Genomic DNA, 16,988 nt, shown 5'->3' on the forward strand with positions numbered 1-16,988 from the left:
CAATAAATGTAGGTTTACAATACATAACTTTACAGGATTTGTGTTGTATATAACAGGTTTGAACATATTATCTCAGAATTCATCTACATGGCATTTTCAGCTTGTTCAAGGTCCATGCCAGTTTTTTTAAGTAATAGGGGGAGCGCTGTGATTGATAGCAGCAGCTCAAGGCGTGATTTTGAATAGAAACAAAAGGTTTAGAACAGAAGGTGTCAAATTAAACTTCGTCAGTTTGAAAAGTAGTAACATCCTGAAAGTTTTACTAATTTATTTACATGTGGCTACTGTTTATATTTTGCCCTCTTTATATGCAGCGTAATGTTGCTTGGCAAATTTACTACGTTTAAAGTTTAGGTTGTTCCTTGTACCATTTTTGTTTCCCGAGAATGGATCAGTCTCATTTATTTTCAGACTTTTAGTTCCCTGTCTTTTCTACTGTCCAGAAAAGTTGCGATCTAATTTAATTTTGAGAGTAGTCTCCCATACCCCACGTATGGTTTTATAATATTCAAGTCCCCGTGACCTCTCCTAAAAATGTTATGTTCACATTTTGCGACAAAGCACTGCATTTCGCTCCTTCCCTCACTTCTCCCAAGGAAACCTGTATCTTATTTAAAAACCAGTAGAGTACTTTGGAGATCATGATTTTTGTCAAATATTGCAGATATTCTGGCATGTTGATTGTCTTCCCATATTTATTTGCTCTAACAATAACACTTAGGAAAAACTGACCTAGAAAAGGTATTCAGGCATTATAAAGTATTTGGTCTCTGTAGTTGCTGCCTGTAAAATCTAGATGAGATTACTGCCACCATTAATAGAGTCTCAAGTGATAGAATTTTAAATAGTCAAAATATTCCAGGGTATTTAAATAGCACTAGAAGAAATTAATATTATTTTTGCCATTGTAAATTGGGAATGAGCCAATTTATTTCTCTGCCGACAGGGAACTAGCGTATCAAAATGTCTGTTTTCTATTATTTTTAAAGAGAGAACGCACATCAAGAAAAGCATATATTCACCCCCCCCCCGCCCCTTTTGTGTTTTTGGAATACCCTTCAAGAACTAACAGTTCCCAGCTGCGCCATTAAATATTTTTCTAAGCAGCATCTGATTTCAGTCTCTTAAAAATCATCGTGTGTCTTGAAAGGCTAGCGGAGACATGCTTCAACTTATAATTCATCAAATTATTTTTAGATAAGGAATTAGAAGTATTATTTAAGGGCAGAGGTTAATAGCAAACTACTGGAAATGTTATGTTAGTCATGGGCAATTAATAAAAATAAGGATCTGTCTCATAAGGATAGAGACACAGAAGCGACAATATGAGCAAAATATTTGTTGAATGAGTCAGGGCTCTTTTTCTGAAATATTTGTTAAACCAGCATGAGGGTGATTGTTCAGGAATTAGCTATCATTATTAGCCATTTTAAAAGAACTAATGATTTTCCTTTCCAGAGAACATCTGTGATCCACATGTTTTTTTCACATATATCCAAGTGCTAACTGATGTCTACATTACTTTAAAAAGTTTCTAAAGGATTTGAAAAATCACTGGAATTTTTTAGCTCTAAGAAGTGTTTCTTACATGAATCGTTCTTAATTTAACTCTGAGCAATTTTTTAGTTACAAGCATTTATTTCTAAAAAAAAAATTCTTAGATCCTCAACGTTTTAGCGCTTATTGCAATAGTAGAGTTCTAGCTAAGTTAAAAAAAAAAAATTCTTTATGAACCTTCTAACTTCTCTTGAAAGGTAAATAAAATTGCAGTGATTTGCTGTGTTCAGGCATAGGGGGCCTGTCAGTTGCCATAGCTGAAGAATGGAGACAAGAGGGAGGGAGAAAGTAATTTTAGCCACAGTTAATATTAAAGCCTACAGGAAGATTTATATCTGAAACCTACACAGCAACAAAACTTAAAGTATAAAGAAATAGCTGAGATGTAAGAAAATATAAAATACTTTCATGCCTTAATAAGATAGCGAATACTTACCGATAAGAACTAAATAAACATCTCCAAGGCTCCATATGCAAGTGGATCTCAAATGCTTCCCTGATGTTCAGTTCTGTAGTTAATATTATATCCATGTCTGAGATACATTATCATATTATTCTGAAAATAAGCCTAGAGTTGTCGTGGTAGAAAGAGAAGCATGTTCGGTGATATTGTAATCAACTGTTTCAGTATTATTATTTAATAGTCTTTCAAGTAGATCGTCAGGTTACTGCTTCTTATCTTGAATTATGCATTCAGTGGCATCAAATGGGTGCATGATCGGCCCCATATATATCTGTTTGTTTAATTTAAGGTCCCCTGGAATAGAGAATCAAAACTCTCTTAGAAACATGAGCAGATCTGTCAGGCTTAGCAGAAGTCGCCCTTGGCTGGTTAGTAGATGGGCCTTGGGAAGCTAATGTATCAGTTCTTCATCATTTCTTTTAAAAATCTCTCCAGTAGGCCATTTTGGGGGAAGGGGTCTTGCTTCTTTCCACTGTTTATTGCAGTCAGAAAGAGAATTTTCTCTTGAACGATCTAGTTTGAAAAGAAGGGATAGGAAGTCATGGTCTCATCCAAAGCTAAATAAAAAATCCTTCCTCCCCAAACTACTCCCAGAGGTCACCTTTCAACCAAATGACAGATTGGCCCATAAAATAAATAATATCACCCATGAATATTGTGCTGCTCAAAGTAACCATCTAGATGAAACTAAACATTTACCCTAGACCAAAGAAGAGAAGGCGGGGGGGAGGGGGCGGTGGGGGGATAGGGAAGCTAGAGTAATGGAAACGGAACAGCCAAAATAGAAATGAGAATGCTGATATATTGTGAAGGATGTAACCAAGGTCTCTAAACAATATGTACAGAAATTGTTAAATGAGAGCCTAATTTCCTGTGTAAACTTTCACCAAAAACACGATAAAATATTTTTTAAAAAGAAACACACACACACACAAAAAAGTCCATCCTTGGCTTAATCCTAAAAAATCAGATAATAAGAAAACTGTACTCCTTCTATTTCCATCCAACTAATTTACCTGGAATCTCCAAGAAACCCTTCTGTCCTAGGTCAGGATCCCTAAAAGCAGAGCCTAAGATGGGGAATCAGGTGCCCATGACTTGGTGAAGTCCCTGGAAGGGAGCAGATGAGGATAGGGCAGGGGAATGGGTCTGATAAGAATGTTGTCTAGAGAGTATATAGAGCATCCCCTTGAGGCAAGAGGGCAGGGACTTTGACCACCTAGTCAATCACTGGCCACCTAGGGGCAAGGGGAGGCCAGTGAGGAGCTGGAGGTTAACCTCCCAGATATCCCCAGGTAAAATGGCTCCAAGGCAGTTCTCCATAGAGCTTTTAGGAGCAGACAGCTCAGCAGCTGAGGGACGGAAGCCTTGGCTGGTGAAGGGGATCAGGGTGGGACACCCTCACTGTTCCTCCCCATTCCATTGCTTAGTGTCCATAATGACAGCCAAGACGAAGAAGGTTTGAGATGGTGATTAGAAAGTGTACTCTGCTGTATTGCTCAGTTCTTGGTAGATGATCCCAGGACCCAAAACTGGGCCTTTGGAGGGGCCAGAGAAGTACAGGTTTTGGCATGCACTGAGCATTTGCTTTTCTTTATCAATATTCTTGCCTGACAAATCGTATGTGCACACTGCAGTAGGCAGAGAAACAGGACTCCAAGGTGTTTTCTTGGAAAGTTGTTTCTTGGAGAAGCCTTCCAATGCCCATTCTAACCATTATGCCTTACCTTGGACAACGCTGATGCTCGCACAATTGCATATGCCCTTTCTCTCTTTTTCATATACATACACGCATTCAAATATATTTAATTTTCGGATACAAACATTAAACTAGGGAATCCCAGGAAAAAAAATTTTTTTTCGAAATCTGGCCTATTCCTTTGTAAATACTTTAGTATCCTCAGATGGCCACTCATCAGAAAATACCAGAAGCACACCCACGTTTGTTTTCCTCCCATTCCTCACAATCCAAAGTCCACAATAAATACTCTCTTCCCCTTGCAGTCTGAAAAGTAATGTCCCTCCTTTAAGATACAAATCTGAACATTGATTAGAAACAGAGCCTGCCTACCTGACAGCCCCAGTTACTCTCTTTTAACAGGTAAAAACATTTAAGCAGATGGAAGTGTTTTGAGCTTATGAAAAATTACCTTCATAGGGTCTTTCCCTTTTAGCTCCTAAAGGAAAATGTCAGTCCCCATCCCCCATAGGCGTGAACTGACCTGTTTTACGCCCTTGTCTCTTAGGGATGGTTGTGTGAGTTGTTACGCTGGAAGGAAGACCCTTCTCCAGAAAACAGGACCCTGTGGGAGAACCTCTCCATGATTCGAAGGTTCCTCAGTCTTCCTCAGCCAGAACGTGATGCCATTTATGAACAGGAAAGCAACGCGGTACATCACCATGGCGACAGGCCGCCCCACATCATCCATGTTCCAGCAGAGCAGATTCAGGTTCGTTTACCTTGGCCATATTCAGTATAGCACTAAGTAAACAAAGCTTCAAACTTAGCAGGGAAATTAGTGTTTCTCTTCTTCCCGCCAGTCTTAACAGAGGCTCTTTAGCGTGAGACAACAACACGCTGCCATCTTGCTCAGGGGCATAAAAGGAAAATTAACACACTTTTTTCCAGTGTGGGTATTGACTTCCTCTCTCCTCATCTCCCCACCCCCCAAGTGGCAGGAACCCCCTTTTTACACTTACTGTTTGGCAAGTGTGTCTTTGTTAGTATGGGTTGTTTTGTGTGTGAGAGCTTAATTTTTTTTTTTTTTAAATCAAGAGTTTAAAACACCATCTATCTTTTAATTAATACCATACTGCCCCTGAGGAAAGGAATGACTGTTTCTGTAGAAGAACTTTGCAGAATCACGTTTTCCACACCTTGGATTCTATTCAAACAGAGGAGGGGAGGGAAACCTATTTGGAGTCTTATTTCCTAGTGTGTGCCCTTCAGCTTGTCCCTGTCTCCCCACACCCTCACAGAATACAGGTTTAGGGGTGAGTCATGTCTGTTTGTCTTTCCTTTAGAGCCCCTCCCCCACCACCCTTGGCAAAGGAGAGTCTAGAGGCATTTTCTTACCAGGCCTGCCGACCCCTGCACCATGGCCGGGTGCTGCTCCTCAGGTGAGCGGGCACAAGTTACCTACTCCAGAAAGAGAGGGAGACGGGGTATCCTGAAGACCCGGTTTGCCCCCTTGGTCAGGATTTGCAGACTTGCAGGGGACATACTAACTGTGGCTGTGGCCAAAGACCACTGTGCCAGCAGTTTCCACCTTATTGCTTCCTCATAGGACATGTCTCCACTCATCCGCCGAGGCAACTCTCCAACAAATTTAGATTTGGAAGTCCTGGGATCGCGTAGTTTGTTGGTGCTCTTAGGGCCTTGCTTGCTTAGGAAGTGTATTGCAGTTGAACTTGAGCTACATAACTTACTTCTGTTAAATCTAAGGGGATGTTTGTAGCTTTGTTCTTTAAGGGAAGATGCCATTGCCTTCCAGAATCCCAAAACTTTACTGTCTTTGTGGCATTACCTGCATTCTTTTTTTTTTTTTTTAAATTGTGCTTTAAGTGAAAGTTTACAGTTCAAGTTAGTTCCACATACAAAAATTTATACACACGTTGTTATGTGACCCTAGTTGCTCTCCCTACAATATGACAGCACACTCCTTCTTTCCACCCCAAATTTCCCTAGTCCATTCAACCAGCTCCTGTCCTCTGCCTTCTCGTCGGGCCTTCAGACAGAAGCTGCCCACATAGTCTCATGTGTCTACTTAAGCTAAGAAGTACACTCCTCACTAGTGTCATTTTACGTCTTATAGTCCAGTCTTGCATTATTTCTTGATGTTGCTGTGGGGAGGGGGGAACATATATATATATAGTTTTAGTATGGTTGGGATATATATATATATAACTAAAAACAATAATAGTTACCATCCACCAGGAAAAAAAAAATCCTTGAGTGTGTATTAAAGATAAAGCAAATTGAAAAAGAGAATCCCTTAGGATATCAAACACTAAAATAATCATGAAAGCCTGAAAAACTTACTGTTTCGCAAAAACAAAAAAGAGAATGATATATGTTAAGTAATAAAAATAGTACTTGTTTGAAAATGTAAATTGCTTTTAATAAAATTGCATCTTGGAGGATAAAAGGAAATGCTTCGGCACAGTGTAAACGTTCTAATATTTTGCCACTTAGGTTGCTTTGCTTTGTTGCTAAGAATGCGGGATTTAGCGTGTACAGTGTGTCCATGTGTCACGTTTGTTATGTATAATTGTGTATGCAAGTACATCACAAGTACAGATACTAATTACGAAAAAGTACCTGTATACACTAAATTTAAATCCTAATCACATCAGAGTTTACTGTAGAGAAAACAATCCACTAGCCATGATGCAATGGGCTGACCCTTTGTTTTTCGCTAAGAAAAAAATCTTTGCAGCGTCAGCCTAGTGTGCATTTGATAAGAAATTGTGTGTGTATTAAATTGGAACTGTTAGCGAGGAAATTCGCAATCCTGAGAATCTCCAAAACCCTTTGGACTCCTAGAGAAAATGCTGAATAAGAGCAGACACTTAGCCATTTTATTTGGGATTTAAACATGGCTTTCTAGTCTTGTTCCCTGATTTAGCTATCAGATGAAACGGGCTCTGTGGCTCACCTTTCTAAAATGTCTTTGAAATCCTGACTTCTCCGTCTTCATTTTGAACCTTTGTTAATTATTTACATCGTAACTTCCTTCTCTGTCTTCACCTTTGACGGGCATCCTTCTGGTGAAGTTTATGGCTCGCGTTTTCACTTCTGTGAGCCACACTGAGGACCCAGGGAGGCTCCACTGAGCCCTGGTGAATAGGCACAGGAGCCCCTGAAAGCCATCTGAATGCATACATTTCTGGTTCATGCAATTTTAATTTTTTTTTTTCTCCTAATGCTGTGGACCCTTTAGCTGGCTTGCCTGTTCATTCTGAATCTTAGTCCCTATAAAAGAAGCTGTTTGTGGCATTCAGAACTCCATGTTTTCTAACTCTAGATGGCTCCGCGTAGGCCTGCGGGAGAGCAGAGCTCTGATTGTCTCCTGGTTTCTCTTTCGCAGCAGCAGCAGCAGCAACAACAACAGCAGCAGCAGCAGGCGCCACCCCCTCCACAGCCACAGCCCCAGCAGCAGGCTGGCCCTCGGCTCCCCCCACGGCAGCCCACGGTGGCCTCGCCCGCCGAGTCCGAGGAGGACAATCGGCAGAAGACCCGGCCACGAACAAAAATCTCAGTGGAAGCGCTGGGCATCCTCCAGAGTTTCATACAAGACGTAGGCCTGTATCCAGACGAAGAGGCCATCCAGACTCTGTCCGCTCAACTTGACCTTCCCAAGTACACCATTATCAAGTTCTTTCAGAACCAGCGGTATTATCTCAAGCACCACGGGAAACTGAAGGACAATTCCGGTTTAGAGGTGGATGTCGCGGAATATAAAGAAGAGGAGTTGCTGAAAGATTTAGAAGAGAGTGTCCAAGATAAGAATGCTAACACCCTTTTTTCGGTGAAACTAGAAGAAGAGCTATCAGTGGAAGGGAACACAGACATTAACGCTGACTTGAAAGACTGAGAGAAAAGTGTTATTTTCATTCAACAGTGCCACTGGTATTTACTAACAAAATGAAAAGTCCACCTTGTCTTCTCTCCGAAAACCTTTGTTGTTCATTGTTTGGCCAATGAATCTTCAGAAACTTGCACAAACAGGAAAGTTGGGAAAGGATAAGACAGACTGCACTAAATGTTTTTTCTCTGTTTTACAAACTGCTTGGCAGCCCCAGGTGAAGCATCAAGGATTGTTTGGTATTAAAATCTGTGTTCACGGGAGGCACCAAGGTGTGTACCCCGTAAGCATGATCCCAGTGATTTTTTTTTTTTTTTTAATTCTGGAGCCTTCAAACAAGCATTATAACTTCTATGATTATTATTTCCTTTAATTATTTCTGTAACACTCCACACTGATCTTTGGAAACTCACCCCTTATTTTAAAAAAGGAAAAAAAAGAAGAGTTTGTTACTCTATTGTATGTTACAAAAGAACTATAGACTGTGGAATGCAGTTTAAAGATGACATATGCCAACAAATGCCTTGTATTATATGGCACTGCCGTAATTCAAATTTGTTTTTATTTTGGAAATAAAAAGTTCACTGTAATTTTTTTTTTTTCATTCTCATTGTTACATGATTTAAAAAAAAAAAAAAACAAAATGTGAAACACAATTTAGTCCTCATTATTTATTTGTAGATCCTGCAGCATCAGGTTGTAATTAATTTTTTGGAAGTTTCCGTTAAATGTAATATTGCTTCTCTTGTTACCATACTGATTTGTTTTTTCTATTTATAAATGTATTTTGATGGGCAGTAAAACAAAGTGTCTTAAAAGTTTTAAATAGAGAAAATGTGCTTTACACAGTTGCCTATAAAAAGTGCTCTATGTTATCCAAGCAATTCATACTATAAGCTTCACTTATTGTTGTATGCAATTTTTACTATCATGCAAATAAGCTTAGGTAAATAAAACTAATAGATCACCTTAGAAAATTATGCAATTAATGTGAAAATAATTGATGTTTGCAATGTGTCTTCCTTTGGTTTACAATCAATTTTAAAGCTACATCTGTATAAAATTTCTGTATAAAGGTGTATTTCTTTTTTATGAGTTTCTGGCTATGAAAACACCAGCTATTTTGTTACAGCTGGCTGTTTTTATAAGTGTATCACAGTTTTCTTTATGCAGAAATGTTCTGATTAGGAGTGGTTATTGATTGACTGTAACTACACAATTAAACTTGTTTGTATGGTATGACATGGTAGGGTTTGTCTGCTTATGTCAAGTAGCTAAGAGTCCAAGGATGGCCTTCTCATCGAAGTTGCATGTTAGTAACTTTCTTGATGAGATTTTACCGGTTTTTGAAAAAGCAATTGAAAAGTCACCTTGAAACACTGTAAATTTAAGTCACACACACACTCTCACTTTTTAAGTTTAATAGTGAAGATGATAATTTGTTTTTGGTTAACATTTTTCTTAATAAACAGAAATAGCAGGGTGGTCAAAAGACTCTCCAACAAAAACATAAACCAAGTATCTGGCAGTGATGCGCTTAGAATGAATACATGGCTTTTGTTTTAATAGTTTAATTATGGCAACACTTTTCCTTAATGCTAATGTATAAATAAATATCTTTAAGGCCATTCATAGGAACATAAAATAAGTAGGAAACAAAATGAATCTTCTGCATAAAAAACCCTTAGCAAGCAATGGTTTTATTTTGCAAGTTATCAATGGACTATAAGTTAATTCTGAGCTCATTTGGTTGCGTATATCATGTCTTAAGAACTACATGGAGTGTTTTAAGAATAACAGACCTGAAATTTAGACACAATTGTTCTTCAGAAAATAATAGTTAATTCTTGCCCCATAATGCTTAGTAAACTCCAAGATATAAAATGAGGTGCGCTAACTTACGGAAGAAATTGAAACCAGTGTTTTGGGTTTTTTACAATCCATTCACTTTATCTTTGCTGCTGTTTTGTAAGGTTTCCTGGATTTTCTTAATAGGGGTATCTGGATTCCTTGAGATGAGGCTCTGTAATCACCAGTTTTCTTTCTGCCTACCATTTCCTCAGTCCCGGACGATCTCATTGGTAGGTGACTGGGCTGCTCAATGTTGGACTTTTTCTCAAGAAACTGAATTGGGTGTGTTGAAAACTCCCAGTTCAGCTTTCAATACCATTTACTTTTGAAGCCCAGCTGAGCTGCTGTGAAGGCAGCTGGTTTGCTCTAAACTTAAAATTGTATTGAGGAAGTTTTCAATTCCTTTTTATTCAATGAGAAAACAACTTTTAGACACTCTTTCTCACTAGAGTTCAGAGAACTAATCGTTTGAGCAAGAGGAATTTGAATTAAGAAAATAGAAACTAGATTTCATGTGTTAAAAATAAATGGAAAATTAATAGAAACTACTATGCCATGAAGTTAATGAGGAAGTATCTTCCTCTTCTTTTCCCCTACTTTGAGGGAAAAGGCTCGAGAGAGTAGAATTGATTTTTATTTTATTTTACCAAACATACACTTAAGGTGTCAAGTAGGTATGGCATTTAGTAAAGAATTAAAAAAAAAAAAAAAATGGAAGGAGGAATTGGGTTGCAGATAAGATCTTCCTTTTTCCAGTAACTTCTTTGGAAATAACATTTTTAAGGAGTTGATGAATGTGTGTTAGGAATTAACATAATAATGCTAATGAGATTCTTCCTTAGACCCTTTAATTTTTTAAATTATGATTTTACTAAATTGATATTTTAAACCAGAAAAAAAAAAAAAAGCACATGTTAATATACAATGACGATCGCGATGGAGTGAGTAAAAGTTGCTTTCAGGGAAAAGAGGAAAAGACTTGTCCCATGGTCTTCCACCTTGCTCTTCCAATGTCATTTATCGTTCCTGCCAGTCCTCTTGTCACCAGTGGCTTTAAAGAAACTCCCTTTAACAGGCTTCATTGTGTCCAAGTACTTCAGATACTTTTAAAAGTTAGCCATGACGTAGCGCTTTGTGCTGTTAAGACCTTAGCAGAGTCAGGTAGCTTACGGGTAATATTCAACCTTGTGCGTCTGAATCTGTCACGGATTCCTTTACTCAGCACTTTGCCACTAATTTGTATTACACTCTGTGGCCATAGAATACTTGCACATTATGCAAAAAATGTTGATAGTATCTCTTTGGCACACAATATGCAGAGTTGACACATAACCTTTGAAAACCAAGGTAACTAATATGTGTGCCCTAGTTGGGTGGCACTTGGTTACAAAGTCTGTACATATTATGTATGAAATGTATATTAACATTTAGTTCTAAGGAATTCTAAGCTTAAAAAAGGTGTTTTTGGTTTTATTTTTTCCCAGCTAGTGATATCTATAACTGTGCTTATCTAAAATACATAGGTTGACTAGAAAACGTTTTCAAATGATTCAAGATTGAAAGTGCAAACCCTATACATCCCTTTATTCGATTCTGCCCTATTCCCTATTGTTAACATCTGGCTGATATCAAGGTCCTTGATTGTCACACAGTAATATTTTCAATAAATGAGGTATTCTGAACTGCCTGGTGATATTTTCAAAAAGAGCAATTAAAATGTGTATACACTATAATCTAGCTGATAGAAACAGGACTATTAAAGCAAGCCAGAAATTTGCATGATAGAGTGGAAACCTGTGGAGGTCCCAAAGTATTAATGATACCTAAAATATATATATAAAAAAAAGTGATAGTACTATTGTCTGCCTTACAAATAACTGTTTTTGACTTTTGAAAGAGGAATATTATGGACTCTGTTCCTTCTGAGGCAAAACTTAATGTAACTACCAAATATTTGCATGTCTTTTGACAGAGGATAAACTAAAACCTTTTAACATGCACACTTTTTGATAAATATGAAGTACCTTCATTAAAGAAAGAAGGTGGAAGGTGTATGTCCAGAATACTTGTTTAACAATACCAAATGTTAAATAAAAATAGTTGGGAATTCATATTTAAAAGATGAGCAGCATTTTTAAGTCTTTTTTACCTTACTTATGTGGATCATAGATTAATTTTTTAGAAGAACGCTAAAATTCAGTACCAAGGTTGCGTATGAAATCACTTTTCAGTCAATTATTTTCAGCTGCTCTTACTGTGCTCAAAAGCACCCGACTTGGACCCTGTTCTCAATGAGAGTTGATGAGCAGTTGAGGAGGGGCTGAAGTAGAGCAGTACATTGTACTGTATATGTTAACACTCACATAGAAACTCTAAAGTGATACATTTTGCACCACGTTAAGTGGAATCCGAACTATTTGATTTTTATGGTATCCAAAGAAGATGTATTCCATACAGTGACAAACCCTTTCATTCATACCCTTAAAAAACCAAAAATCCATGGCCTTGGAGTCAGTTCCAACTAAGAGAGACCCTATAGGACAGGGCAGAACTGCCCCACAGAGTTTCCAAGGCTGTAAATCTTTATGGGAGCAGACTGCCACATCTTTCTCCTGTGGAGTGGCTGGTGGATTCGAATCTCCAACCTTTCGGTTAGCAGCCAAGTGCTCTAACCACTGCAAGAACAGGGCTCTTTTCATATCCTAGTCCCCCCTAAAAAGAAATGATGTCCCATGTGCTGCTCTGATTTTCCACTCTCACGTGTGTGAAAACACACACAAATCCAGGCTCACAAAGAGTGCCTGTTGAGAATGTCGAGAAGATTCAGATATTTAAATGTGTCCATTAATTCATTAAGTCTGTGGCAATGTGACGCAAAGTGAGCACCAACTTGTAGAACAGCATCTTTCTTAACCGTAGGGATAGGTTTCACCTACTCCACCTTTGTTTCCAATTTTAATTTTTCAATATTTGTTTTGCCAGACCTGGGAGAACTACCAAGTCTCCATATCTTCCTGAGGCCTCCTTTTGTAGAACTGCACTGTTTAAAATGATGGTAGCGACATCATTTGTAGAAAGCTTCAGTTTACAAGGCAGTGCCATAGTCCGTAGCTTATTTTAAGCCTCTTAATTCCAGCAAGAGGTACTTAGGGCAGGCACTGAAATCCCCCACTTCAGAGTCAGGGGAAGGAAAACTCAGAGAGGTTAACGGATTGGGTTAGCTGTTAAATGGTCATCTTGGTCTCCAACCAAAGTCTTTTATATTCCAATCTCTATCTTCTCTTTTCTTATTAATGAAGGCTTCCTCAAACGCAGAAAATGCAGGGGAAAAAATTAATCGCAATGCAGAAACCTCAGATATATAATATGTAGTTTGCTAGTGTGAAAAAGGCAACCACTTAAGTAATTGAGATCAAGTGTATGGAATGCTTCGTCATGAAATATTAGCCCCCAAACTCTGCCATCAGGCATGAGATCTATAACAACAAATGCTTTAAAAAAAAAAAAAACTTTATTATGGGAATTTTCAAGCTTACAAAAAGAGTATATGAGTATATGACAGTGAAACCTCACATACTCATCACTCAGCTTCAACAATTACAATTTTTTAAATAAATGCTTTGTGAAACACTAAAACTAAGATGAAATTTCTACCGAAATATCCTAATTGTCCAAGAACTTTCCCCATCATGAGGTGAGGACATCATCTTGCTCTTTTGCAAAGTATTTTCTGATTTCTAGAGAGAATATTAAAACTCAGAAGTTCTTTTGAGAGCTCTCTGAGAATATTAAAAAAAAAAAAAAAGCTAGGTTTTAGAAGGAGAACCTCCACAAATATTTGTAACATAAAAAAATAGAGACAAACCAGCCTCTCTTTATTTATAAACAATACGTGCTTTCATATCATTGTTGAAACTAAAGTACATAATTTTCAGTTATGCATAATAAAATATGTAATTAAGCACCATTCCACGGTGGAGTAAAGAATTAAAAGCTTCAGGTGCAGAAAAGAATTTGTTGGCATTTTCTTTTTCAAGGTGGTATTTTGAGGTGTTACTTTTCATTTTCCTTTGACATCTTATACACAAATAAATAGACAGAAGCAGGTGAGAAGCAGAGAAGATGAAGAATTGGCTGCACTACAATAGGCCTGAAAAACATAACAAGGGTAGAATATTTGCAGCACGCCTGTGAAGGCTAAATTAAAAACAACAGAAATTTTCTCCACTTGGGAAGAAAAATCTCTGAACAGGGGCATGTGCTTCAAGAAATAGAAAAAATAAAAAGTTAGCTGTATTGATAATCCTTCTATTCAAACTACATTAAATTAATTCACACTCCAGTTGGTACAGTCCGGTGAATTTACTCTTTAAGTGAAAAACTAAATTTAATTAATTCTGTGATATAATCTTTGGCATTCATGGAAGCATTTGGCATTAATCCTATTTTTTAAAAAGGGTAATACATCAGATGAATCAAGCCCCTCAAATGTAAGAATGTGTCAGGATGTTTCCAAAAATACAACATCTAAGAAGAAAATAATGTTATAGGGAGGAAACCATGCATCTCACATCATTAAGACTTTCTATATAGTGTCCACAGTTTTTCATGTGATATTTAAATCACAGCTACAATCAATCATATATGGCCAAGTAAATTCAATATCACGTACTTATATTGCTCAAATCCTGGCAGAGAAATATATGTTTGATGAATGAGTGAGATCAGACAATTTAGAAGAAATGTTGAGCATATGGTATGGAATGAAAGGAGTTATTTCCTCAAAAGAGCTGTACCCCATGGACAATCCTCTCAGTGTTGCGTTCTATAATGACATACGTAAGGAGGCTTTTGTTAATTTCTGAATATCATATCTCATGGCCCTGTTGAAAATATGACATGGCTGTATTTGTATGTTTTACAGCTCATCTTATTAAAAAAAAATTGCTAAGACTTTCATGTATAAGTCCAATAAAATAAGACACAGAAGAAAAAAACATAACACAGGATCAATGCAAAATTTGGCTAGAAAATCCATAAATTGAAAGATTTACACACTGAAATGCACTTTGTAAGATACCATGCAATTTATTAGAATGGACTACCAAAAATTTAACAGCATTGTGAGGGTTAATTGACAATTGCCATACAATAAACCGTACATATTTAAAGTGTAAAATTTGGTAAGTTTTTAACACACACACACACAATTGGGAACACAATGAAAATATCCATCATCCTCAAAAATTTCCTCCGGTCCCTTTGTAGTCCCTCCCTCCCATCCCCATCTATCACCACCCCAACCAGACTAGTGAACTGCTTTCTGTCACTGTAGATGCGTGCACATTTTCTAGAATCTTGTATAAATGGAATTATTCAGAATGTTTTCATTTTGTCTGACATCTTTCACTCAGTGTAATTATTTTAAGGTCCATCCAAGTTTATCCTTTTTCATGGTTGAGTTGTGCTATCTTTTGTGAATATAATTCAACGTATTTATCCATTAACCTGTCAATGGATATTTGAGTTGTTTCCAGTTTTTGGTTATTACAAATAAAGATACTATGAACATTTATGTACATGGACATACATTTTCGTTTCTCTTGGGTAAATTCCTAGGAGTGAAATGACTTCTGATATCATAGGTATACATTTAACTTTTTTAGAAACCACAAAACTGTGTTTACTAAAGTGGTTGGACCATTTAACATTCCCACCAGCAGAGTATGAGAGTTCCTGTTACTCCACACGTGTTGATCAACACATGGTATGGTCAGTCTTTTTAATTTTAGACATTTTTTTTTTTAATAGGTATGTAGGATCCTGGGTGGTCCAAGTGGTTTGTGATTGGCTGCTAACCTAAAGGTTAGTGGTTTGAACCTACACAGCAGCTCTGCAGAAGAAAGGCCTGGAGACCTGCTTCCATAAAAAAAAAAAAAATCCATAAAGATTACAGCCAAGAAATCCCTATGGAGCAATTCTACACTGTAACACCTGGGGTTGCCATGAGTCAGCAGCTGACTGGACAACAGTTAACAACAACAACAATAGGTGTAGAGTGATAGCTCATTATGATTTTAATTTTCATATCCTAATGAATCTCATTTCCATAATTGAATATCTTTTCATGTGCTTTATTTGCCAAAGTTCAAGCAGGCCTTTTGCCGATTTTTTATTGGGTTGTTTGCTTTCTTACTAAGTTTCGAAAGTCCATTATATATTCTGGTTACAAGTCCTTTGTCAGATATGTGATTTGCAAATATTTCCTACCAGCTTTGTCTTTTCATTCTTTTAACCCTATCTTGAGGAGCAGACATTATTTTTTCGAAGTCTAATTTATCAAGTTTTTTCCTTTTGAAGATCTTGCTTTCTGTGCCATATATAAGTAATATGCCTAATCTAAGATCACAAAGCTTTTCTCCTATATTTTCTTCTAAGAATTTCATAGTTTTAGGATTTACATTTAGGTTTATGATCCATTTTGAATTAATTTTTATATATGGCACAAAGAATGGACAATTTTTTTTGTTTCCTTTTATCTTTTTCTTTCCCTTCCTTCCTCTCTTCCTTCTTTTTCTTTTTTGCATATATAGCTCCAATTGTTCTAGTACCATCTATTTAAAAAAACTATTCTTTCTCCACTGAACCACCTTTCTCAAAAATCAATTGACCATATATGTATGTATCTTTTATGGACTCCCTATTTTGTTTCATTGATCTTTGTCTGCCTTTACACAAAAACCACTGTATCTTGCTTACTATAGCTTTAAGTCTTGAATTCTAGTCTAGGCCTTCTAACTTTTATCATCGTTTTTCAAAGTTGTTTTGGATATTCTAGGTCTTTTGATTTCCCTATGAATTTTAGATTCACCTTGTCAATTTCTAAAAAAGTCTGTGATTGATATTGCTTTAACTCTATTGATTATTTTGGGGTAGAATTGACACATTAACAATATAGATTCATGAACACTTTATGCCTCCTCATCTATTGAAGTCTCCTGTAATTTTTCTCAGCAAAATTTTGTACTTAGTGCACAGTTCTAGCACATTTTTTGGTCAAACTTATCCCCAAATTAATATATTTTATTCTATTGTAAGTGGTATTTAAAAAAATTTCAGTTTCCAATTATTTAATGCTATTATACAGAACCCGTTTCTGTCAAGTCAATTTCAACTCATAGTGACCCTATAGGACAGAGTAGAACTGCTCCAGGGTTACCAAGCAGCAGCTGGTAATTCGAACTGCTGGCCTTTTGGTTAGCAGCCATAGCTCACTGTAGCATTTAACCACTGCACCAGCTCTGCTGCTAACCAAAAAGTAGGCAGTTGGAATCCACCACCTGCTCCTTGGAAACCCTATGGGGCAGTTCTACTCCATCCTGTAGGGTCATTATGAGTCAGAATCAACTCGAGGTCAATGGATTTGTTTGGGGGTTTTTATTACATAGAAACACATATTTTTTTTTTTTGTATGTTTATCTTTTATCCTGCAACCTAGCCTAAACTCATTTAATAGTTTTAGTAGCTTT

General features: G+C 37.1%; 1 protein-coding gene across 11 annotated transcripts in view; it reads left to right on the forward strand.

Moving 5' to 3' along the window:
* Positions 1-11,400, forward strand: part of SATB1 (SATB homeobox 1) — a 107,641-nt gene extending 96,241 nt beyond the window's left edge. For 9 of the 11 annotated variants that reach the window (XM_049870729.1, XM_049870723.1, XM_049870728.1 and 6 more), the window contains 3 exons: positions 4,267-4,470; positions 5,045-5,140; positions 7,114-11,400. In XM_049870729.1, the coding sequence (XP_049726686.1) occupies positions 4,267-4,470; positions 5,045-5,140; positions 7,114-7,617 (804 nt within the window). In that variant the 3' untranslated portion in view covers positions 7,618-11,400. Of the gene's footprint in view, positions 1-4,266; positions 4,471-5,044; positions 5,141-7,110 lie in introns of all 11 variants that reach the window. The other 2 variants (XM_049870730.1, XM_049870731.1) reach the window with 2 other exon arrangements.
* Positions 11,401-16,988: the final 5,588 nt, after the last annotated feature.

The sequence above is a fragment of the Elephas maximus genome, chromosome 27, assembly GCF_024166365.1.
Source record: "Elephas maximus indicus isolate mEleMax1 chromosome 27, mEleMax1 primary haplotype, whole genome shotgun sequence".
In the NCBI taxonomy this organism is placed as follows: domain Eukaryota; kingdom Metazoa; phylum Chordata; class Mammalia; order Proboscidea; family Elephantidae; genus Elephas; species Elephas maximus.